The 25075-nt window shown below is 43.1% G+C and overlaps 2 protein-coding genes across 5 annotated transcripts in view; one reads left to right on the top strand and one right to left on the bottom strand.

Moving 5' to 3' along the window:
- The window catches only part of MON2 (MON2 regulator of endosome-to-Golgi trafficking), a 175708-nt gene extending 174920 nt beyond the window's left edge, over window positions 1-788 (top strand). For all 4 annotated transcript variants that reach the window (XM_087874128.1, XM_087874126.1, XM_087874127.1 and 1 more), the window contains one exon: window positions 572-788. In XM_087874128.1, coding sequence (XP_087730254.1) covers window positions 572-658 — 87 coding nt within the window. In that variant the 3' untranslated portion in view covers window positions 659-788. The remainder of the gene's footprint in view (window positions 1-571) is intronic.
- Window positions 1-25075, bottom strand: part of PPM1H (protein phosphatase, Mg2+/Mn2+ dependent 1H) — a 110153-nt gene that overhangs the window by 47280 nt on the left and 37798 nt on the right. The window contains exons 2-3 of the mRNA XM_034402785.3: window positions 5216-5384; window positions 3999-4343 (exon numbers count right to left, since the gene is read on the bottom strand). Of these exons, the coding sequence (XP_034258676.2) occupies window positions 3999-4343; window positions 5216-5384 (514 nt within the window). The remainder of the gene's footprint in view (window positions 1-3998; window positions 4344-5215; window positions 5385-25075) is intronic.

Genomic DNA, 25075 nt, shown 5'->3' with positions numbered 1-25075 from the left:
TCAGAGTTAGGGCCAACCACATTTTAGGAAGAGACTTTTCCAAAAATAAGCACTACAACAGAAAAGAATGGTAGATGCAGTAATATATTATTTTCAAACAAAAATCTGACAGCCAGAAAGCAGAATACAATAGTCCTCAACTTACGATCACAATTGAGCCCAAAATTTCTGTTGCTAAATGAGACAGTTGCTCAATGAGTTTTGCCCCGTTTTATGCCATAGTTGTTAAGTGAATTACTGCAGTTATTAAATTAGTAACATAGCTGTAAAATGAATTTGGCTTCCATATTGACTTTGCTTGTCAAAAAGTCGCAAAGGTGACTCCACATGATCCCTGGACTCTGCTCCCATCATAAATATGAACCAGTTACCAAGCATCTGAATTTTGTCACTGATCATGGGGATGCTGCAATGGATGTAAGTGTGAAAAACAATGATAAATGTCTTTATTCAGTGCCAATGTAACTTTGAACGGTCACTAAAAGAATGGCTGTAAATCGAGGACTACCTGTATCCACTGTTAGAGTATACTAACAGTTTCCTTGTTGTTTCTGTTCTTTCTGTTTTGCAGCAAACTGAACAGCCTGAAATGAAAATCAACTCACTTTACCAATATGAAGAACAGGAATTGCTTTTTAAAAGACCATTTTTATATTAATTTTTCTGCTTCCAAAATCTGACAATACAAGAGTTCTGGGAGCCATCTTGACACAAACTAAGTTTGTGACTCATAAATCCTAGGCCTACATGTTGAGCACCTTTGATTAAAGTCTTTTATTAATCTGAAATCCAGAAATCCAGAGTTTTAAATCACATGGAGCAATGTACAAAGTAGAGTGGATTCCCCACTGCAGAAATGTCCATTCCAAGGTACAGAAGACTGCAGAGTAGACAACATCTATGCACATGGGATTAAAGAGAAGAATGGGGCATGCTCTGTGTGTGTGTGTGTGTGTGTGTGTGTGTGTGTGTGTGTGTGTATGTGTGTGTGTGTGTGTGTGTATTTGTATGTGTGTTCAGAAAAGCTGAATGTCAAACAGGCCCATGCTTCATCTACTTCCAATTCCTACAAATACACCCCTTGTACAAAAACTTGTATGAAATGCCTGTAAAAAGGTTCCCATTCAGCCTTTTCATATTCTTACACTAGAAATACAAGATTAGTGTTTCAGCAGGTCCTCACAGTACTCTTAAAGATGATTAAAACAGGGTACAGTTGCAGTGAAAATAGCATTTCTCAAAAATAAGATCCAGCACTATTCAACACAGATGGCTTAATAGCATTTAATCAGTTACAGCTTTATGACAGTAAATGCTACACTACACAATGAGGCCACCTCCTGACTCATGTATGAACTGTGTACTTTTTGATGAAGCCAAAATATCAAGGACCAAAAGTTTCAGAGACATCTATAGTGCATTCAGAAAGTATTCAGATCCCCTTTACTTTTGTCAATCTTGTTATGCTGTAGTCCAGGGGTGGTATTCACTTACCTTCGCTACTAGTTCGCAAATGTGAGAGCATGTGCTTCCTCCACACATGTGCAGAGCCCATGCATGCGCAAAGGGTCAAAAAAGGGATGGGCGGGTGAGCAGAGCCTCCCACCACCAGCGCTACCAGATCGCGCAATCCAGGATAGAGCCGGCTGAATTTTACCACTGCTGCAGTCTGATTCTACAATTGCTGAAATTCATTTTTTCTCATTAATCTACACTCAGTACCCCATATTGACAAAGTGAAAACAGAAATTTAGAAATATTGGTAAATTTATTGAAAAGAAAAAACTGAAATATCATATTGGCATAAGTATTCAGACCGTTCACTCAGTACTTTGTTTTTTGTTTTTTTGTTTTTTTGTTTAATTTGATTTATATGCCGCCCTTCTCCGGAGACTCAGGGCGGCTTACAATGCGTTAAGCAATAGCCTTCATACTTTTGTATATTTTATACAAAGTCAGCTTATTGCCCCCACAATCTGGGTCCTCATTTTACCTACCTTAGAAAGGATGGAAGGCTGAGTCAACCAAAGGTATTGAAGCACCTTTGGCAGCAATTACAGTCTCGAGTCTTTTTGGGTATGATGCAACATGCTATGCACACCTGGATTGGGGGATTTTCTGTCATTCTTCCTTGCAAATCCTGTCAAGCTTAGTTAGGTTGGATGGTGACCATCAGTGGACAGACATTTTCAGGTCCCTCCAGAGATGTTCAATGGGGGGCTCTGGCTGGGCCACTCTGGGCCACTCACAAAGTTGTACCTAGGCCACTCCTGTATTGTTTTGGCTGTGTGCTTAGGATCATTGTCATGTTGGAAAGTGAACCTTCGGCCAGTCTGAGGTCCTGACCACTGTGGAACAGATTTTCATTGAACATATCCCTGTACTTTGCTCCATTCAGCTTTCCCTCAACCCTGACCAGGCTTCCAGTCCGTGCTGCTGAAAAAAAACCCCACAACATGATGCTGCTGCCACCACCATGCTTCACTGTTGAGATGATGATGGGCAGGTGATGAGTAGTGCCCATTACCCTCTAGACATAACGTTTAGAACTGAAGCCAAACAGTTCAATCTTGGTTTCATGGGACCAGAAAATCTTATTCCTCATGGTCTCAGAGTCCTTCAGATGCTTTTTTGCAAACCCCAAGCAGGCTTTCATGTGTTTTGCACTGAGGAGTGGCTTCCGTCAAACCACTCTGCAATAAAGCCCAGATCCGTGGAGGTTGCAGTGATTGTTGTCCTTCTAGAATTCTGTCCCACCTCCACACAGGATCTCTGGAACTCAGTCAGTGTGACCATCAGATTATTGGTACCTTTCTTACTAAGGCCCCCGATTGCTCAGTTTGACTGGGTGACCAGCTCTTGGAAAAGTCCCGATTGTGCCAAACGTTTTCCATTTGAGAATTATGGAGGCCATTGTGCTTTTAGGAACCTTCAGTGCAGCAGAAATTATATTGTAGCCTTCCCTCCATTTGCACTTTGCAATAATCCTGTGTCTGAACTCTGCTGAAAGTTCATTTGACCTCATGGCTTTTGCTCTGCTACAGTATGCATTGTCAGCTGTGAGGCCTTCTATAGAGAGGTGTATGCCTTTCCAAATCATGTCCAATCAATTTACTTTACCTAACCTAATTTACCCAATCAAGATGTGGGAATATGTCAGAAAGTATTAAGAGAAATGGAGGGCACCAGAGCTAAATTTCAAGTGTTGTTGCACTGGATCTGAATACTAATGCCAATGTGATATTTCAGTTTTTTCTTTTTAATAAATTTACAGACATTTCTAAAATTCTGTTTTCACTGTCATTATGGGGTACTAATGAGAAAAAAATGATTATGATTCAAGTGAAATTTGACAAATTCTAATAAATAAAAGAAAAATAAATTTATATACACGCACACATATACATACATGCATACATACATAAATATGTATCTCCATCCTAATTGGATGCAGTTATTTTTAGTTTATATTCTGCAGCAGTGGGGGGGGTGAATAATCTAATCTATGTTGATGTTAACTCTTCTAATTATAAAACAAATTCAGGTCCTAATTATTGGAAGTCATGCGATGATTAATGGACAAAAGAGGAAGAGTTTTACAAAATCTATAAAGAGTTGACCTCCTTTTTCTCTGTAACATATATATCCCATTCCATATATATCTTCATTGGAACTCCGCTCAAAATTCTATTATGAATTTTTGTCCCGATTTTGAAGGGTGGGAGGGAAAGAAACTGGCAACAGATATATCAAATTTAAGGAAAAGAGACGTTTTCAACCTTAAAATTATTGAACCATTTCCTGAAATGTTCTAACCATAGTAGTGCCAATCCACAGAGACTTCAGCATGAGTGTATATAATAGATGAAGATGTTGATAAAGATTGGGGATAGTAATGGAATAGAATAGGAAGGTGCAAAGAGTTTTGAAACTTTTTCAATTTGAAACACTCCATTTTGAGTGCAAAATGATTGCCTGAAGTACCAAACTATACTTACCATTTCCCTGAATGCAGTTTCAATAGCTCCCATGACAAGGCATTCCTGCAAGATCTTCTTTTCTGTAAAGAAGCGAGTAGGTGGAGTGCCAGGTGAACCTGGAGCTCCAACACTTCCTCTCAATGAGGCTGCCCGGGTTAGAGTTCTGCTGTTGGCATTCATGCTTTCTGGCTCTTCTCCCAGGCAGGTTGGGGGTGGAACAGCAGAGTTTTTCAGGATGTCCACAATCTCCTGCAATTGCTCTACAATATGATGCTGCAGCAACTTGGAGGCTACCACAGCTGCTCCAGATCCAGCATGGCCATCAAATAATGACCAATAATGAAAAGAGATGCTATCTGATTCCTGTTTAAGGAAAGAATTATTTTTTAGGAAATATTTCATTGTGACTCTCCCATTAGTAGAATAAAAGTAGGTTCATACATTTCCCCAAATCATTGAGATAGTTTTGAGGGAGGAGAATATATGGGGAGAATCTAAGCATAACATACATCTTGATCTAGCTCTACAATCTACTTTGTTTTCTGCATGTACAAGAAGATTTTGTGAACAAACTCTGAAAAACATTTGAAGTTGTTCTTATCCACAAGGGCAGTTTATTTTGCATAGATATAAATATGTCTATATATGATTTGGAGATTTAATCTTAAACTGTCAAATCAGCTCAACTCATCTGTTCAAGTTGAATCAGCAATTGCATTTGGCTCACATCCAATTCATATAGGTTTGTCAAGAATCCAGCACAATCTTTTCCTTAAAAACTCATTAAGCTTTTAAGGAACGTTCACTAATACGTCTAAACACCACATCTAGAATGTCTCACGTGTATTGCTACATGTTAATACAGCACACAGGAAGATCTTTAGCACACAGATAAAACAAATGCTTTAGAGTGGAGGAACTCTCACCTCCAGCAACATGTAATTGTGCATTATTATACTTTTAGTATAGTAATAATTATGCTATAATTACTTTATTCAGTTTCATCATTCCATACTTATAGTATGGACTAAAAAACAAAATGCTTGAACTTGCAGAGTAACAGTGCCCTCTAGTAGTATGTTTCACAGCAATATTGCTCACATTTTAGGAAAGAAGATAAACTTGTTAAGAAAACACAAGGGGTGTGTGTGTGTGCGTGTGTGTGTTCTTGTACCAAAATGTTTATAGGTGAACCAATTGTATTGCTGAATCACTGAGAAGATACTGAGACTTACTGAATTCTCTTTCAACTGCAATCCTTCCCCATTGGGCAATGATGATCTCCGCTTACTAGAGGAATTTCTGTTTGGTGTTGAATTAGTTGTCCCAATTTTCTTCTTCACCATAAGCACTTCGCAACTTGCTTGGTCCTCATTATGTGTACTTTTCCCTGCATTGATCACTCTATGAAGAAAAAGGAACAATCAAAAGAATATTTAAAAAAACCTAATTTGTTGTTTGTATGTATTTAACTCCTTGGAATTTAAATGCCCCCTTGAACAAAACTGCAATTTACAAAATTTGTAAGACATGAAAGAAATAGCATTTTAGGATTTACAGTAAATTCCTGGGCAAGGGAACTCAGATTTGAGAGAGACCCACTTAGCTGCAATTTGGCATTCATAAGGAACTCTTTTTAAAACAAAAATTTCATCCAATGCTTGAGAAATCAGATCTGCAAGATTACTTCAAGTGTGACTCCCTCAAACATTAACAAGCCATTCAGAAATTCTAAAGAACGGAATGAAAATGTATCCAAAACTTATGAAAAATTTGAGATACCATTTTACAACTGTAAATTATACCTGCAGTCCCAGATATGAACACTAAAATAAAAATTTAAATGCCAGAAACTGTTAAAAATGCCAAACTTTATACACAATTAGGATTCCTCTCTAATATCTTACAAGATTTCAGCGGAGGATTTCAAATTCTAGTGATGTTTGATAATTAATTTTGTCCATTTGATACTTTTAATTGCATTATAATGAACACATAGATAGATGTTTAGACCCACCATATTAGGCCCAACTAATTTTTTCAAAATTTTAAATATGCCCCCGGTCCAAAAAATTACTATTTCAAATATGATTATGATTCAAGTATTTGTTTATTAAAACCTGACACATGAAGCTTGATAATCCACAAACTTTCTTAATAACTTACTTTAAAATATGCATTTAAATGTTTTCTTGTTTGTTTTTTTAATTCATCATTTAATCATAACAATTCATAAATACTCTATCAGAAGGCAAACTTGTGATATTGTCCACTGCTACCCTTTCTAGGTCTGTACTCTCTAACAGCCCAAGAAGTATTCTGAGTCCTATCTTTATATATTGTAATGGTACCGTCCATGGTCCCTTTTCAGATTATAATTAGATGTCACACTGTGCTATTAACCTTTCACTATCTTTGCTATGTTACTTAATATGGATTACACTTTTGGCAACATTTCTTTTTAAAAAAACCCATATCTGTTAGTTGTATATTAATTGGTATGAGCATATCTATTTGTACAGTACTTTTTTTACTCATTGTCCATTGTTCATAAGTAGCTTAAGTAAGATAAAAAATAAATATTCACAGAACCTATTCTTTCTTTTATGTCATATTTAACCTACCTTGTCATACAATGGCACCACGGACTACAATGACCAAAGCTTCTCAAGAGACTTCACATGTGGTACTTTGATTGTCTTTTTAAAACCAATAGTTACTGTATAACTTCATAGGAATGGTTCCAAATACCACCAACTATTTCTTCTTTGATATTTTTAGCATACCAAACTAGAAGTACAATGATCTTTTTCTTCTAGCCACAAATTTCTTTGTATGCCTCACGTAAAAGCACCAACTACACCTACTAATTTTTTCTATACTTATGCATCAATTCTTCAGACTATACTACAGTTGTCACAATTTAGCCACTAATTTCCCAAAGGTATCCAGCACAGTGTGAACATGGAAAAATATTTAGAAGTCATTTGCTCTGAACGCAAATGTTAGCTTCCAATTAACATTTTCACACAACACTTAAGTATTCCCCTCAATTTTATACTTCATGCATTCTACTTTGTTTATATTTTTCAAAGGCTAATTTAAAAAGTAATTTTTAAAAATTAACTTAAAAGTTTTGTTTTGCTTAATTCTTACAAAAATGTAGATTCCAAATACAGTAAGAAATAGGAATTAGTTATGCTGCACCATTTCAAATGTTCCTTTGATTTTTTTCTTCTTAAAAGCAAAGCTAGATATATTTTTTTAGAAACTGGTAATCTGATTTTTTCTTGGTGTGGATAGGTGTCTTTCAGTTTGTTAAAGTTATGCAACAAGAAGTATTTTTTGAAAACAACTTACTTTAAGTCACTTCATTAAAGCATAGGTAGGTAACTTGATGCCTCCCTGACAATTTAAACCAGCTTCCAAAGTACTTGTCATTGACAGTGATTGATGCCTACCCAGGGGTGGGTTTCAAAACCTGTCGCTATCAGTTTTCTTGTGGGTGCACGCGCGACGCTTCTGCACATGCACGGAAGCTTCTGCGTATGCATGGAAGCGTCAGGGCGGGTGGGCGGAGCCTCCTGCCACCGCCGCTACCGGTTCGCCCGATCTGGTGTGAACCAGTAGCAACCCACCACTGCACCTACCCCAATGCTCATAGCACTCACAATCCTATGTACATGATAAAAATAAACCTAATGCAGCACAATTCTTGTGCACCTGAAAACATACTAAATCCTATACAGTATTAAAAACAAAAGGTTGCAAAACATCTTGCATGTAAATGATGTTGGAAGTTAAATCTGATCCGTATCTTATTTCAAGCCAGGAGAGAAACACAGACCAATAAAAACTCTGAAGCAGGCTGCAATTGGAAAGGAGGTTTATTGGCCCAGAGACAGCAATGACAACAGCAAGCATTTCTGGGGGCAGCTGGAAAACTGGTCTGATCAGTAGAAGAGTTTTTATATATTTTGGGAGCTTTGTAATTGAGATGTCTGGGTCTGTTTGTCATTTATTATTTAATTGTGTTGCGAGATTTCTATTATGATCTGCAAGGTCGTGACCGGCCCTAAAGGTAATGGGAAAAAGTGAGCTTTGCTCCATTTTACAACTTTTCTTGCAACCATTGTTAAGCGAATCCCTCCAGTGGTTATGTTAGGAACAACACTGTTAAGTGAATCTGGGTTCCCTGTTGACTATGCTTGTAAGAAGGTAACAAAAGGGGATCACATAACCCTGAGACACTGCAACCATCATAAATAGGAATCAATTGCCAAGCATCTGAATTTTAATCACGTGGCCAAGGGGATGCTGCAATGGTCATAAGTGTGAAAAACAGGCATAAGTGCAAGTCCTAGTTATTTGTCTCCCTGATCTAGTGTCAAGCCCGACATCAGCACGACATATTTGCCGGAGGGAGAGGTATCCAATGGCGTCCAGCGAATCCACATAAAGAAAGAGGGGGACGCTTACCAAACACTTGGGTTAGCAGTGGTGACGGGTTCGGTTACTTCTGGTGATGGTGGTCACTATAAGTTGTGCTTAGGCTGCGGGTCAGGTTCGCATGTGGACAGATACTCATCTGCAACACCTGAACGCGGAAGTCCGACAGCGGAGCAAACTGCGGGCTACTGCTGCTCCGGAACAAGGATCAGCTGGGAAAGAAGAATGCATGTGGGTGGGGCGTGGGCACGGTCAGCGCGCTGCTTTCAAAAAGGGCTGACGAAACTCAACATTCAGCGCTGACTTTGTACCCTCGTACTTGATTCTTCCTGATGCCTGGTTGTTGCAGATTAAACATTGATTGCCTAAACCTGGTTTTTGTTTGGTGTTTCAACAGAAGACCGCCCAGGCAAGGATCAGAAGAGCCAAGATCTAGTCCTGTCAGCCTAATCTTGTCAGTTTCCACTCTTGGTCTATTCTGCCATCTATTTGGAGATGCTTTAGCCAAATCCGGTTTTACAATGTACAACGTAGTTTCCTTAAGCTTTGCCTGCAAGTTGGTTTAGTGGAGGAAACATTGGGACTGCTTTCTGCTTCTGTTAAGGAGATTTTACGGGAAATATTATATTATATTATATTTCTTTTCTTATTCTTTGAAATATGTTATTCTGGGGGGGGAGGGCTTCCTACAATAATATTTATTACAAATGAGGAAACTGTCTCACTCAACTAAACATGTATCTGTGTGTACTGTTCTGTATTCATACAATGTAACGTAAGATGCACCAGGGAACACTTCTTGAAAAATATACACAGTGGTGCCCTTATCCCATATTTATGCCTTTCAATATTTATCTAAATTCTAATTTCTATATTGCATCAAATTCTTTTCTGTAACTTTTGAATTGACTTCGATTTTACATTTTAAATGCAATGTTAATCCAAAAAAATCATATTTTCTTTTTTTTTTTTATTGCAAAAGTTTTACAATTACATTTTCACCCCTTTTTTCACCCCCCCACCTCCCTCCCCAAACTTCCCGTCCTCCCTAACCCTCCCTAACCCTCCCCCCCCAGACTTCCCTATTATGTACTCATAACTAATAACACTGATATATATACCTGAACCCATCCCTCCCCCTATATAATTTTCCCTCTTTGTCTCTTTATATTAAAATATTTCTAATACATTGTTTTCAAATAAAAGCTATTTGATACTTTCTAATTTGGTATTTGTTCTGAACATATTCTATCCACCTTTTCCATTCCCATTCATAAGTCTCTTGTGAACAATCTTTTAAATATGCTGAAATCTTCGCCATCTCTGCAAAACTGGCCATCTTCGAAGTCCATTCCTCGATAGTAGGCAAAGCTTCATTCTTCCAATATTTACCTATCAACAATCTTGCTGCTGTTAACATATACAATATTAATTTTGTTTCATCCCGTGTAAAACCCTTAACTATGCCCAATAAAAACAATTGTGGAGAAAATTGAATTTTTTTCTTCAAAACATTCTGCATGACCCACCATATTTTTATCCAAAAAGCCTTAACTTTCCTACAAGTCCACCAAACATGATAATATGTAGCATCTAAACAATCACATCTCCAACATTTTGGCTGAACATTAGGGTACATACACGACAATTTTTTAGGATCTAAATGCCATCTATAAAACATTTTATAAAAATTTTCCCTCAGATTCTGCGACTGTGTAAATTTAACATTCTGAACCCAAATTTTTTCCCATGTTTCCAACATCACTGGTTCTTCAAAATTTTGTGCCCACTTAATCATGCAATCTTTAACTAATTCCGTTTCTGAATCCCTTTCTAGCAAAACATTATAAAGCCTTTTAATATGCATTGGACCTTTCTCTCTTATATGTCTAACCAATTCTTCCTCATGCAACATAATACCAGTTTTTTGGTCCTCTTTCCATCTCAATTGTAATTGATTATATTGTAACCAGGTTAAATTAATCCCTTCATCCAACAGTGTCTGCAATGTCTTCAGCTGCCATCTGCCCGCATCTGTAAAAAGAACCTCTTTGTATAAAAACCCCCCGAGTGACATTATATTTGTATTCCACAAGGTATGACCAAGATCCAGCCATAGCGGTATTTTATAATCCCATTTGAGTCGGTGCTTCTTCCAAACTCTCATCAAAGAGTCTCTAAGTATATGACTTTTAAATACTTTATCAACTTTGTCATCATAAAATAGGTAAGCATGCCATCCAAATTCAAGATCAAAACTTTCTGCATTCAATATTCCAGCCTTTTTACCCCCAAACCAATCACTTGTTAAAGTTAAAGCTGCTGCATCATAATATAACTGTAGGTTTGGAAGTTTAAGGCCTCCTCTTTCTGGAACATCTTGCATAATTTTCAATTTCACTCTCGGCTTTTTCTCGTTCCAGACGAACTTATTAAGTCCAGTTTGCCAAACTTTCAGTTGTTTATCACTTTTAAGCACCGGAATCATTTGAAACAAAAACAGAAATCTTGGCAACATGTTCATCTTAACTGCTGCTATTCTTCCAAGTAAAGACAGTTGCAGCTTTTTCCAAGTCTCCATATCTTTCTGAACCTCTCGCCACAACACCTCATAGTTATTTTGAAACAATTTCATATTTGATTCTGCAACCTGAACTCCAAGATATTTTACCTTAGGTACAATTTCAAAACCTGCCCTCCTTTCAAGCTCATGTTTACGATCTTGTGTCATATTTTTGACTATCATTTTAGTCTTTTTTGAATTCAGTCTAAAACCTGAAACTCTACCATAATCTTGTATAATGTCATTCATCAGGATTGTTGATTCCATTGGTTGTGATAGGGTAACCACCAGATCATCTGCAAATGCCTTTATTCTATAATCCTCTTGCCTTATCATTATACCTTTCAAAATTTTTGAGTCCCGTATTGTATTTAGCAAGACTTCCAATGTTAAGATAAATAAAAGTGGGGACAACGGACATCCCTGTCTTGTTCCTTTTTCAATTTTAAACTCTGTCGTCAAACTTCCATTAATAATAATCTGTGCTTTTTGCTCTTGATAAATTGCTGAGATCGCCTGTGTAAATTGGTCCCCAAAGCCCATCTTTTTTAAAGTCTTTAGTAGAAAATTCCAATCCACTCTATCAAAGGCCTTCTCCGCATCCAAAAAGACCAGCACTGCAGAAATCTGTTTATTCTTATCAAGATATTCCAATAAGTCTATTACTTGCCTTACATTGTCCTTCATGTATCTGCCCTCAATAAATCCCGCTTGGTCCTCATGAATCACCTTTTGGATTACTGGCATCAACCTGTTGGCTAATACCTTCGCATAAATTTTATAGTCTGTGTTCAAAAGAGATATTGGTCTGTAGTTCTCTGGTTTTTTAGGACCAACTTGTTCCTTTGGTATCAAAGATATATAAGCAGTTGTCCAGGATGGGGGTATTTTACCCCCTTGTTGAATATTGCAAAATAAATCTCTAAGTTGTCCCACCATTTCAGCTTGTAAAGTTTTGTAATACACTGCAGTCAAACCATCCGTGCCAGGAGCTTTAGCTGTTTTTAGCTGTTTAATTGCTACTATTATCTCCTCCTCTGTTATAAGATAATTCATTCTTTCCTTTTGTTGATCAGTAATTTTTGTAACTCTCTTATCCTTTAAATATTTTTCTATAAGTCCATTCTGCACCTCTTCTTTAGCATATAGTTTAGTATAATAATCCACAAAAGCTTCTTTAATTAATTTTTGTTGGAAAATTTCTTTCCGCAAAAAAATCATATTTTCTGACAGTAACTCACACTTGATGAATGGGACCTATTTCAAATAATATTAATAACTAGTAATATTAAGAGATTTCAGGAGCCTAAAATAAGAAACATTCAAATCATTAGTTTCATATTTTATCTTAACAATAATTATGCATAGAATTGGTCTGAACTCATTAAGCATCATAATAATGATTACAAGACATTGGCCTAGTTCCCTCCCCTATAAAAAAAAAAAACTTTTGATGAAGAAGCATTACTTCCATTCACCTAAATAAATTGTGTGTTCTTTCAGATATTTTCTTTGGACCTGTTCTGCCCCAGCTACGGACCACAAAGAACGCAGCACACACAAAGGCCATACAAACCTTAGTTTACTAATTAAGGACTACTAATGAGCTTTTTTAGTAGTTGTTTAAACACAAGTACAGTTTAAATCAGTCTTTTCTGAACAAAGGCTGTTAATTTAACTTCATTAACAACCGACAAGAGTCCAAGGAATAATAACTCAGTTCTGAAGCACAGTCTTTCAGATAACCGTAAGCTTACTGTGGTTGGCAGAATTGCCCAGAAGCAATTTGCAGGAAAAATGACAAGAGAGAAGCAAGAGCCGATCAGACGTTTCTGGAGTCAATACGCAAAAGAATATGAACAAAGTTGTTTTCTGCAAATTGCCTCAGTCGTCGTCATTTCTTAAATAGGCTAGAGGAGTGGCCAATTAGCCCCAAGCCTTACTCTCGAGGAGACCTCCTCCTGAGGAGCCATTCCTGCCTTTTGGCAGCTCTGCGCGCCCGTGCATTGAGAAGAGGCTCCTCCTCTTCTTCCTCTTCACTTATGGGAGCTTCTGGAGGTTCTGAAGGCCCTGGCTGAATCCCCACCTCTGGCACCAAATCTTCTCCAGCCTCCTCATTGTCTGACTCGGGTGCCAGCTGCACAGGCTGCTGTGAATCACCACACTAGCATCCTCGCTGTCGGAATCAGCTACCAGCTGCACAGGCCGCTGGTGGGCCACAACACTATCCCTCACCACAGGGCCCTTCCCCCGAGTCTGTCGGTCCAGATGTGGTCGGGACGGGAACTGCTCGTGAAAGGCACGTACAAAATCTGGAACATGAACAGAGGTCGCATCCTCCCATGTGAAATCCTCCGGCCCATACCCCGTCCACTCGATGGGGTATTGGAACCGGCTCTTCATCCACCGGGAATCTCGAATGCTAGCAACCTCATACTCGGGCGGTTCATCTCCGTCACGGGGCGCCAGCTGGGGACGATCAAGTTGGCAGAGCGGACAGGTGGGCGGAAACCAGGAGGGATCAATGAAACACAGGGTGTATCTTCAAAGACCGAGGCACAGTCAGGCAGTAGGCCACTGGATTGATGACCACCTCCACAGGGAAAGGACCAATGTAACGATGGTCCAGTTTTCTGACTGGCCGGTCTGAGGGGAGATGCTTCATCGACAGCCACACATGATCCCCCACAGCCAACGGTGGTGTTGCCCGCCGAGAGCAGTCCACCACCCTTTTATAATCTTCCTTGGCCTTGTCGAGATATCGTTTCACCAATTGGTGAACAGCCTGTAACTCAGTCAAGAATTCATCCGCTGCTGGAACCGGGGAGTCAAGGGGCATGACTGGGAAGAAATGTGGGTGATAGCCCAGATTGACTAGGAAATGGGTTGTTTGAGTGGAGGTGTGCTGGGAATTATTAAAAGCAAACTCCGCAACTGCTAAGTGCTCTGTCCAATTGTCCTGTTGCTGATTGACAAAGCAGCGCAGGTATTGCTCTAATATTCCAATGACTTTTTCAGTCCCGCCGTCAGTTTCGGGATGATGAGCCGACAACAGGCAGATCTTGACATCTAAGGCCGTCATCAGCCCTTTCCAAAACTGGACGGTGAACTGAGCCCCTCTGGCCGACATGACCCTATCCGGTGGGCCGTGTAGCCAAAAGACATGTTGGATGAACATGCGGGCAGTGGCACAAGCTGTCGGCAATCCTCGACAGGGAATGAAATGTGCCATCTTCGTCAACATATCCACCACCACGAACACGGTCGTGAAGCCCAAAGACGGGGGCAAGTCCGTTAGAAAGTCCATCGAGATGACACCCCAGGGTCTCTCTGATGACGGCAAGGGCTGAAGCAGTCGTGGGGGAGCTATAGCGGCCGACTTGGCCTGTCGACAACTGATGCAGGATGTCACATCTGGACATCGTGATGGAGTCGAGGCCACCAGAAGGTCTGCGACACTAGCTTAAGGGTTTTAAACAGACCAAAATGTCCCACCACAGGGTTGTCGTGGCACTGGGACAATATAAGACCCCGAAGCGGCCCCGATGGTACATAAAGTCTCTCCCAGTACCTCAAGAGATTGTCAGTAAATGTCCAGGGAGAATCGTGCCCTACTTCACGCTTCCGGAGATTGACATAGGCATCCTGCCGCTGTGCCTCCCGGATCTGAACCTGTAAGTCGATAGGTTCCTGGATGGCAGCAAACGACTCAACTGGAAGAACTGTCCGAGGCGGAAGTGGGTCCTAAACTTGGGCATATTCGGGTTTCCTCGAGAACACATCCACTTGTTGATTGCGGCTACTCAGGGTGTATGTCACCTTGAAGTTGAAGCAGGTAAAAAAGAAGGACCACCGGATCTGTCATTGATTGAGTTTCCATGCGGTCTGCAGAAACTCCAGATTCTTGTGGTCCGTCCGGACTTCCACTTGATGTCGGGCCCCCTCGAAGTGATGTTTCCAGGTCTCAAACGCGGTCTTAATGGCCAGTAGCTCTTTTTCCCAGATGGTGTAATTGCGCTCGGAAGGATTCAATTTCCAGGAATAGTATGCGCAAGGGAAAAGAGTACCGCCAGCCGCGTGAGCCTGGAGTAACACCACTCTGACCACAATATCCGATGCGTCTGCTTCCACCACAAATGGACGGTGAGGGTCAGGATGCTTCAGAATCAGCTCTTTCATGAAGGCCTGCTTTAAGGTCAGGAACGCCTGCTGCTTGGGGGTGCCCCACCGGAACGGGACTTTCTTCTGCAGGAGCCGAGTGAGGGGCGCGGTCAAAGTGGCAAAGCTAGGGATGAATGTCCGGTAGTAATTGGCGAACCCAAGGAGTCGCTGGACATCTTTCACCCGATGGGGAGGTTGCCAACTTCTCAATCCTTCGACCTTGCTCCGATCCATCACTATGCCCTCGGAAGAAATGTGATGGCCCAAGAAGTTGATGGCCATCAGGTTGAATTGGCATTTTTCCAGCTTCGCACATAACTGGTGTTCTGAAGCCGTTGCAAGACCAGGCGGAGATGTTGGAGATGACTTTTCCGGGATGTTGAATAAGTCAAGATGTCATCTAGATAGACCACGACAAGCTGGTCCAAAATATTCTGGAAAATGTCATTCATGAAATGCTGGAAGACAGCGGGAGCATTGGTTAATCCAAACGGCATGACCGTGTATTCAAAATGGCCATATCTGGTGCCAAACGGTGTCTTCCACTCATCCCCTTCTCGGACCCGAACCAGATTGTAAGAGCCGCGCAGGACCAACTTGGTAAACACGGTAGCCACCCAAAGTCTCTCTAAGAGTTCAGGGATCAAGGGCAAAGGATACCGATTACACACCGTAATGGCATTCAGTTTATGGTAATCACAGCATAGACGCAAGTCTCCGGTTTTCTTCTGAACAAAGAGGACCGGAGCGGACAAGGGCGATGACGAGGGCCGGATAAAACTCCGGGCCAGGTTTTTGTCCACAAAGTCCTGTAACGCGGCCAACAGGCCCTCCTGGAATGCATCCAAAACTGCTGCCTCATTCCAGGCCGAGTCCTGGCTTAGCAAACGGAATTCGCTAATGTATTCCTGTATGGGTAGCCGGCCTTGCTTCAAGGACTTCAAACATCTGGTGGATGTTTGTGCTTTGATAGGGTCCTCGTACATTTGCTGCAAGTGCTCACAGAACCCCCGAAAATCATTAAGCAATGGACTGTTCTGGACCAACAGGGGTGTGGTCCAACGAGCTGCAGAGCCAGAGAGCAGGCTGATAATGAATACAACCTTATCCGGTCATTGGGAAAGTCCTCAGCTTGCAAACTCATGAATAAATTGCATTGTCCAAGGAAAGCCGGGAACATTTCTAAATTACCAGCAAACTTATCTGGCACAGCTACCGGACAGTTTCTCCGATGAAGAGGAGGAGGAGGAGGAGCAGGTGAAGCCATCTGGGCTTGAAGCTGAGCCAGCTGGCCAGCCATCAAAGCTAACTGCTGCTGAAGCCGCGCGTTCTCTTCACGCAGCTGCTCCATCCTAATCAAAGTTTGTGTGTGTGTTTTGGCAGAAAACAAACTGTTCTGCCCCAACTACAGACCACAAAGAACGCAGCACACACAAAGGCCATAGAAACCTTAGTTTACTAATTAAGGACTACTAATGAGCTTTTTTAGTAGTTGTTTAAACACAAGTACAGTTTAAATCAGTCTTTTCTGAACAAAGGCTGTTAATTTAACTTCATTAACAACCGACAAGAGTCTAAGGAATAATAACTCAGTTCTGAAGCACAGTCTTTCAGATAACCGTAAGCTTACTGTGGTTGGCAGAATTGCCCAGAAGCAATTTGCAGGAAAAATGACAAGAGAGAAGCAAGAGCCGATCAGACGTTTCTGGAGTCAATACGCAAAGGAATATGAACGAAGTTGTTTTCTGCAAATTGCCTCAGTCGTCGTCATTTCTTAAATAGGCTAGGGGAGTGGCCAATTAGCCCCAAGCCTTACTCTCGAGGAGACTTCCTCCTGAGGAGCCATTCCTGCCTTTTGGCAGCTCTGCGCGCCCGTGCATTGAGAAGAGGCTCCTCCTCTTCTTCCTCTTCACTTATGGGAGCTTCTGGAGGTTCTGAAGGCCCTGGCTGAATACCCGCCTCTGGCATCAAATCTTCTCCAGCCTCCTCATTGTCTGACTCTGGTGCCAGCTGCACAGGCTGCTGGCGAAACACCACACCAGCCTCCTCGCTGTCAGAATCAGATACCAGCTGCACAGGCCGCTGGTGGGCCACAACAGGACCTAAAGCAGCTTAATTTGAAATTAGAATATTGAAGGAACGGACGTTGCTTACCTGAACGTCCCTTTTCTTTGCGCTGCATGTCACTTCATTATAGATGGGATTTCGTCATCTTCCTGCCAGGGACTGAGCGTGGTTTTTTTCATGAAATCCTTTAACCACGCCCCCTCTGCTGTCCTTCTCCTCAGTTGTTTCGTGAAGTCGCGTGTCGAACCCAGGAGCTGATGAGAAAAGAGAAACAATCCCGCTGCCCAGGACCAGGCAGCTAACAGGGAGGGATGAAGTGACATGCAGCGCAAAGAAAAGGAACGTTCAGGTAAGCAACGTCCGTTTTCCATTGCGCTGCTAAGTCACTTCATTATAGATGGGATATACCCAAGCGTCAGGAGTTAAAGGGGGGGAAGCTGACTGGTCCCCTCACTGGACGTTGAAACCACTTGTTGTAGCACCCTGCGTCCGAAAGATGCCTCAGCAGACGCAAAGGTGTCTATTTTGTAGTGACGAACAAATGGAGTCAAAGAAGTCCAAGTGGCCGCCCTGCAAATGTCCACCACTAAAGCCTGGGTAGACCACGCACCAGACGTTGCAGCACTTCTCGTAGAGTGGGCCCACACTTTACCTGGAACCAGCCTATCCTTAGAGGCATAGGCTAGGGCTATACACGCCTTGATCCAACAGGCCACCGTTCTAGAAGAAATCTTCTGACCCAAGGACGAGGGATGGAAAGACACTAGGAGTGCCTCCGACTTACGAAAAGGTGATGTGCGCGCGATGTATCTCCTGAGCACCCGACACACGTCAAGTGTATGCCACTGATCTTCCAACTTATGCCTGGGAGAAGGGCAAAAATCTGGCAAGATTATTTCCTGAGATCTGTGAAAGCTGGAATTAACTTTCGGCAGAAAAGCCGGGTCTAATCTCAGAACTACCGTGTTAGGCTTAAAAATGCATAAGTCCTGGCGAATAGATAATGCTGCCAACTCAGACACCCTCCTGGCCGAGGTAATGGCCAAAAGAAAGGTGACCTTAAACGATAAAAGTTTGAGACTGGCCGAACCTAAAGGTTCGAATGGTGGAGAGGTAAGGGCTTGTAGAACTAATGTCAAGTCCCAAGTTGGGTACCTATGGATAATCGTAGGTCGAATATTTGAAGCTCCCTTCAAAAACTCCTTAATGCTCGGGTCAAGAGTTAGCGGGAGAGTGGCTTCCTTGGATAAAACCGTCGATAAAGCAGCCACCTATCTTTTCAAGGTAGAAGGAGCCAACCCCTTGTCAAACCCATCCTGCAGAAACACCAGGATGTCAGGAATACTGGCCGATGTAGGGTCCACGTGATGCAGATGGCACCAACTGCAGAAGGTCTGCCAGGACGACTCATAAATCCTCGTAGTGGAGGGCCGCCTAGCGGCCTGAATGGTGCCAATCACCCTACCCGGAACATTACGCCTCCTCAGGAGGACCCTCTCAAATGCCACACGGTTAAGCGCAGCCAAATGGGATGGATGTTGAACTGCCCCCTGGCTGAGAGAGACCCGGTCCCGAGGTATTGTCCAGGGGGGCGACACCGACAGGGCCACTAGGTCGGCGAACCAGGTTCGTCTTGGCCAATGAGGGGCTAAGAGGAGGACCTCCGCCCCTACCACTATCAGTTTCCTTACTACCCTCGGGATGAGGGCTAGAGGCGGAAAAGCATACAGTAGACCCCGGGGCCACCGACAACGGAGGGCGTCGTGACCTAGAGCCTCTTGACTTGGGAATCTTGAGATGAACAGAGGAAGCTGAGTATTCTCCGGGCTGGCAAAGAGGTCTACGATTGGAAGGCCGAACTTGCCCACGATGCACTGGAACAGGTCCGGGTGGAGCTTCCACTCGGAGGGGTCTAATTGCTTCCGGCTGAGCCAGTCGGCCCGGACATTGGCAGCCCCTGAAATGTGTTCTGCGCTCAGGGAAAGAACATGAGTCTCGGCCCAGGTCATCAACATATCTGTCTCTGTCATTAGCAAGGGGGATCGCGTGCCTCCCTCGCAATTGATATGGGCCTTGGTGGTCGTATTGTCCGTCAGAACCAGGACATGCTGGTGGAGAAGCATGTCCTGGAAGTGTCTCAAGGCAAGGCGTACAGCTCGAAGCTCTAGCCAATTTATGCTGTTCTTGGCTTCTAAGGGAGACCACAGACCCTGGACAACCTCTGACCCCAGGTGTGCACCCCAGCCCAACAGGCTCGCATCTGATGTCACCGCAATCCTATCGGGGTCCTGGAAGAAGCAACCCTTGCTGATCGCCTCTGAGTCCCACCACCTGAGGGACGCTCGTACACTGGGAGGAAGTCTCACCTTGGATGCAGATGTGCCCCGGTTCCTTCTGCGCTGGCAGGAGGAACCACTGGAGTTGGCGACCGTGCCTTCGCGCCCACGGCACTATTGAGATACAAGAAATAAATTTCCCGAGCAGCTTCGATAAGGTCAGAAATGTTACCTGTGGATGATCTAGGACATGTCGAACTAAGGTCCTGATGTCGGCTTGCCGTTCTGGCGACAGGTAAACCAGTCCCTCCTCCGAATCTATCAGCGCCCCCAGGTGAGCAATTCTGGTTGTAGGCTGAAGGTGGCTCTTTCGATGGTTTATGGAGAAGCCGTGATGAGTGATGATGTTGGTCACCGTCCTCAGATCCTGCAGAGCCTGTTGAGGAGACTGAGAAAGCAGCAATATATCGTCGAGATAACAGAGAATCCGGATCGGAACCAGCCGGATGGTCGCAGCCACCACCGCCAACAACTTCGTAAAAGTTCATGGTGCGGAGGAAAGACCAAATGGCATGGCCCGATATTGGTAGTGTCCCGCATAAGCAAACCTCAGGAAGCGGCGATGGGCCGGGTGGATTGGCACGTGCAGGTAAGCTTCCTGGAGGTCCAGCGACGTCATCACGTCGTTCTTCCACACGCAATCCAGAATAGTCCTGAGGGACTGCATTTTGAACTTTCGGAATAGAAGAAACTTGTTGACAAATTTGAGATTTAGGATGGCTCTCCTGCCCCCCGAGGCCTTGGGAACTAGGAACAGAACCAAATACACCCCCGACCCTTCTTGCCCTGCAGGAACAGGTTCTATAGCCCCTATATCTATTAAATGTTGGATCTCCTTCCTCAACTGCTGATGTTTCTCTGGCTGACGAGGAATAGGGCAGGGAAGAAAACGGTTGGGGGGCCTGGTTCTGAATTCCAAGGTAAGACCTAGTCTCACAGTCCGAAGGACCCAATCCTCGGACGTGGATTCCTCCCACTGACTGACAAAGTGGCTGAGTCGTCCGCCAATGGAAGGTGGGGGAAGCGAGTCATTTGCCTCTCCTTCCAGGCCTGGATCCAGAACCCCTGAAGGGTCGTCTAGAGGCAAACTGGAACCTGCCTCTGTCCCTAAAAGACTGTCTGTCAGCTGGTCTGTCATACCCCTGCGTGAAAGGTCTGGAAGCATAGACCCACTGGGTCCTGGGTCCTGACAAAAGGGCTGCCTCTGGGAATATGGCGTAAAGCGACGCTCAGTCCTACGGTAGGCCACCGGTAGGACCTTCTTCTTATCTTTACCCTCAACTAAAATGGGGTCTAATGCAGAGCCAAACAAATTATTACCCTGATAAGGGGAGGATGCCAATTTCCACTTAGCTTTTAAATCAGCCCGCCAGGGGCGAAGCCATAGTAGTCTACGAGACGTCACCGAAGAGGCCATCGACCTAGCCGCAAACTTAGCTGCGTCCAGAGAGGCGTCAGCCGAATATTCGGCTGCAGCCACCATCTTATTTATGTCCTGCTGAAGACGCAGGTCATCTGGGGGAAGGCGGTCCCTAAGCTGCTTGAGCCAAACAAGATTCGCCCGATTAAAAAAGGAGGCCGAAGTGGCGGTCCTTACAGCCCAGGCAGCTGCCTGGTGGCTCTTTCTGAAAGCGGCCTCTGCTTTCCTATCCTCTGAGCGGAGCACCTCCATGACATCTGAGGAAAAAATGTAGATGATGATAAATTTACTACTGGAGGGTCCACAGACGGAAGGGCCAAAAGGCTCTCCAGAGAGGGGTCTACACAATAAATTTTCTTATCGAGCCCAGAGGGGGTAGAAAGGGCCCCCGAGTGTTCCCATTGTTTCTTAATGACCCCAGAAAATAACTCTGGACAGGGAATAAAGTCCTGATCCTGGGAAGGAACAGGAAATAAGTCATTATGAGATTTCTGACTGCCAGTGTCTTGGGCATGAGAACTGGAGATAGAGGCCATGTTGGTTGCCAATTTAGCTTTACGCAGCAACGTTTTAAACACAGCAGGCTGGAATAAGGTAGTGAATGCAGGCTTATCAGGTTCAACACCTTCATCTTCTGAAAACTCTGGTTCCTCAACCTCCCCTTCAAAACGCTCTGCCTCCTCACTATCAAGAGGATCCTGCGAGATAGCCTGACTAGCCTGACTAGGTCCAGGAACTGTCTGGTTGACATGAAAATGGCAGCTAGCAGAAGAAGAGGGCAACTGGTTAGCATGAAGATGGCAAGTCGCAGGTGCAATAGGCATCTGTTGACTAAAACTTGAAGCAAACGCTTGGGCTAGAGCATTGGTAAGAATAGACTGAAAACTAACAGGTTGGTTCATATCCATAGCCTGCACCCCCAAGCTCATACTCTGGGCTGCAGCCAGACCATCTTGCTGAGCACCCTGAGAGGTGGAGAGAGGCTGAATCGGATCTATATGAATTAAGTCATCCTCCACCTCAGACTGGGGAGAAGGTGGAACCAAGGAGGCTTGAACTCCTCTCACATTGCCTCTCCAAAGCATTATGCCTTCTAATGGCATCTCTGTCCATAGCAGCAGAAGGAGGAAGCCTGGATGAAGAAGCCTCAGGATCCTGTCTGGCAGACACTGCAGGGGCTTTAGACTTCGATTTTTTACTCTTTTTTGCCTTAGGCGGTGAGTGAGGTTGCTCATTGTCAGATGAGAATTCCTGGTCTGCCATAGTAAAATAAATTGAAATGGCAGCAGGCTTCAGTTAAGTAGAAACAGTTTTGGCGCCAAAAAGAAAGTCACAAAATGGCCGCCCAAGTCAAACAACCCACAGATGAGTACCTCAAACAGAAGTAGGAGTCCTCCCACTATTGTCACTCTGCTTCCCCCTCCGCAGCTAGCAGGCAGCCAGGGCAGTCAAGATTGATAATCTCCTCACACCGCCAATACCTCAACTGTCAATCAATTTCAAGGGGAAAAGGGCGCAAAATTATTACCAGCACCCAGCGTCTCGCAGCCTCTCCAGGACGATCAGCTCCAGCGAAAAAAAGCAGAGTGTTTGAAATTCTGCTTCCCCGCAGCGACAGTGAGGCAAATACACGGAGTTTGAATAGTCAAACTACCAGGAACTCCGGAGCCGCCCTACTCTAATTGGAGCTGTAAAATGGCGGCCGCGGTTTACCAGGCTCACCTGGAACCGACAAGCTCACCAGTGGCTAAGGAGAAACGGCACAGGCCGTTTTGGAGCTGCCCAGCCGGGTCAGACTCCAATCGCTTGCATATGGACAGTGAGGCGATGGTCTGGAGCCCCAGAACCAGTCCCCTCACCACCAGAAACAAGGGACAGCCGCAGCCGCAAGCTGTCCCAAAGCAAGTCTTCTGCTCCACTAATGAAACGCCCAGAAGTGAAACAAAAATAATAAAGTCTAAATTCCCTAACACTAAGACTAAACTCGAGCAGAGGAAATTCACAAGTCCCTACAAGTAGACTGAGCGAAATAACTGGGGAGAAGGACAGCAGAGGGGGCGTGGTTAAAGGATTTCATGAAAAAAAACACGCTCAGTCCCTGGCAGGAAGATGACGAAATCCCATCTATAATGAAGTGACTTAGCAGCGCAATGGAAAACTTATACATGAGGGATATAAAATGCAGTCTGACAACTTCTTTTTCAAGCCTCAAAACCTGGCTTTTTTAACATTTTGGAAGCAATTCATAATTTTAAGGAGCAAAATTGGTGTCTTAAGTTTTTGTACCTCTAACATCTCCCCAACTGGGCCAACTTTGGGCCCTGAGTCAACTCATTTGCAAGGAACACTGTTAAAACAGGACTCATCTTGAGGCAGAAGAAAGATACATTCCTGTTCTACATACTATTTTGTCTCATTCACTCCTTGTTACTTAACACAGTACTTTAAATAATATGCCCATGCATATTAGATGCACTAATAGAAATTTCAAGATAATTTTCTACAACCTGAAACAGTACTAAGATATAATTCACAATTTGCTTTGAGACAAAGTGAGTATGTACTTTATAATACTGTAGAACACTATGGTTTAAAAGACTTTGAAAGACCCAGTTCTGCATCTCTTACCTGAAAAGCCTATCAAGGGGGATGCAGTAAAACATTTGGGAGATCTGTTTTTAGTTGCTCACTCAAGGAAGTTCCAAAACACACCAAGCAACCTTTTCCTTAGACAGTATTTTTCAATGCAGCTTTGCAAATTATTCAAGAACAGATGTTACACAAACCTATTGGTATGGATAAAGCATTTTTTTTCAAAAACATTAAAGTAGTAGGAGCCTTCTGAAGGCTCACATGGCTGCTTTGAAAGATGTTCCTACTTGTGCACACATGTGCCTGCACTAAAACACTTCTGCCACTACTCTCAGTGAAATGAAAGTACATGCATACATACCAGGGGTGGGTTCTCCTTACTTTTATTATCGGTTCACAACAGGAGCACGCGCGCGCATGCGCAGAAGCTTCTGCACATGCGCAGATTGTCCATTATGACTTCTGGGCAGGTAGGTGGAACCTCCCGCCGCTTTTACTACTTGTTCGCAAGAACCAGACAGAACCAGGAGCAACCCACCACTGATACATACCCATATGTAGAAAGCCATACTTCTCAGAAAAACTAAAGGTGTCCTGGTTTTGTTTCTGGAATTGGGCTTTGTGGAAGAGGACCCAGAAATTCAGAAGGCATCAGAATTAGTGAAATCTGCAAATCAGAAAGTTCTGTTCTGCTTTATGCAACAACTTTGATCTCTTTTTGTTCCTTTTTAGAAGTCACTATTTCAATCCTTTGCTATTTTATCATCACATTATATGTCACTATAAGATTAAAAGGTGGGTTTCAGAGGTGGGTTCAGCAGGTTCTGACCAGTTCTGGAGAACCGGTAGCGGAAATTTTGAGTGGTTCGGAAAACCGGTAAATACCACCTCTGACTGGCCCATCTATTCTCTGCCTCCCGAGTCCCAGCTAATTGGGAGGAAATGGGGATTTTGCAGTAATCTTCCCCTGGAGTGGGGTGGGAATGGAGATTTTACAGTATCCTTCCCCTGCCATGCCAACCAACCCATGCCATGCCCACCAAGCCACACCCACAGAACCGGTAGTAAAAAAATTTTGAAACCCACCACTGGTACTGTATGTTTGTGAGTATATATGAACAAGATTTATCCACATGTACCTTATTTTGTGTATGATTGTTGTAAAAATACATTTGTTGTTCAATTGGGAAAATATCAGCCATGTAGTGCAATTATATGTGTGTCTACAGAGAATCAAAGCACATTAATTTCAGTGAGACTTATTTCCCAGATAAGCTGCAATCAGCCCAAGCAAGCACATTTATTTAGCTAGAAAAAACATGAAAACTAACAATAAACTTTTCTTTACAGACTAATATACAGTGGGGCAAAAAAGTATTTAGTCAGCCACCAATTGTGCAAGTTCTCCCACTTAAAAAGATGAGAGAGACCTGTAATTTACATCATAGGTAGACCTCAACTATGAGAGACAAAATGAGAAAACAAATCCAGACAATCACATTGTCTG

Source organism: Pantherophis guttatus, chromosome 7, assembly GCF_059756535.1.
Source record: "Pantherophis guttatus breed Tessera chromosome 7, ASM5975653v1, whole genome shotgun sequence".
NCBI classification, from domain to species: domain Eukaryota; kingdom Metazoa; phylum Chordata; class Lepidosauria; order Squamata; family Colubridae; genus Pantherophis; species Pantherophis guttatus.
The sequence above is the reverse complement of the archived record's forward strand: the minus strand, read 5'-3'. Positions and strand labels throughout refer to the sequence as shown.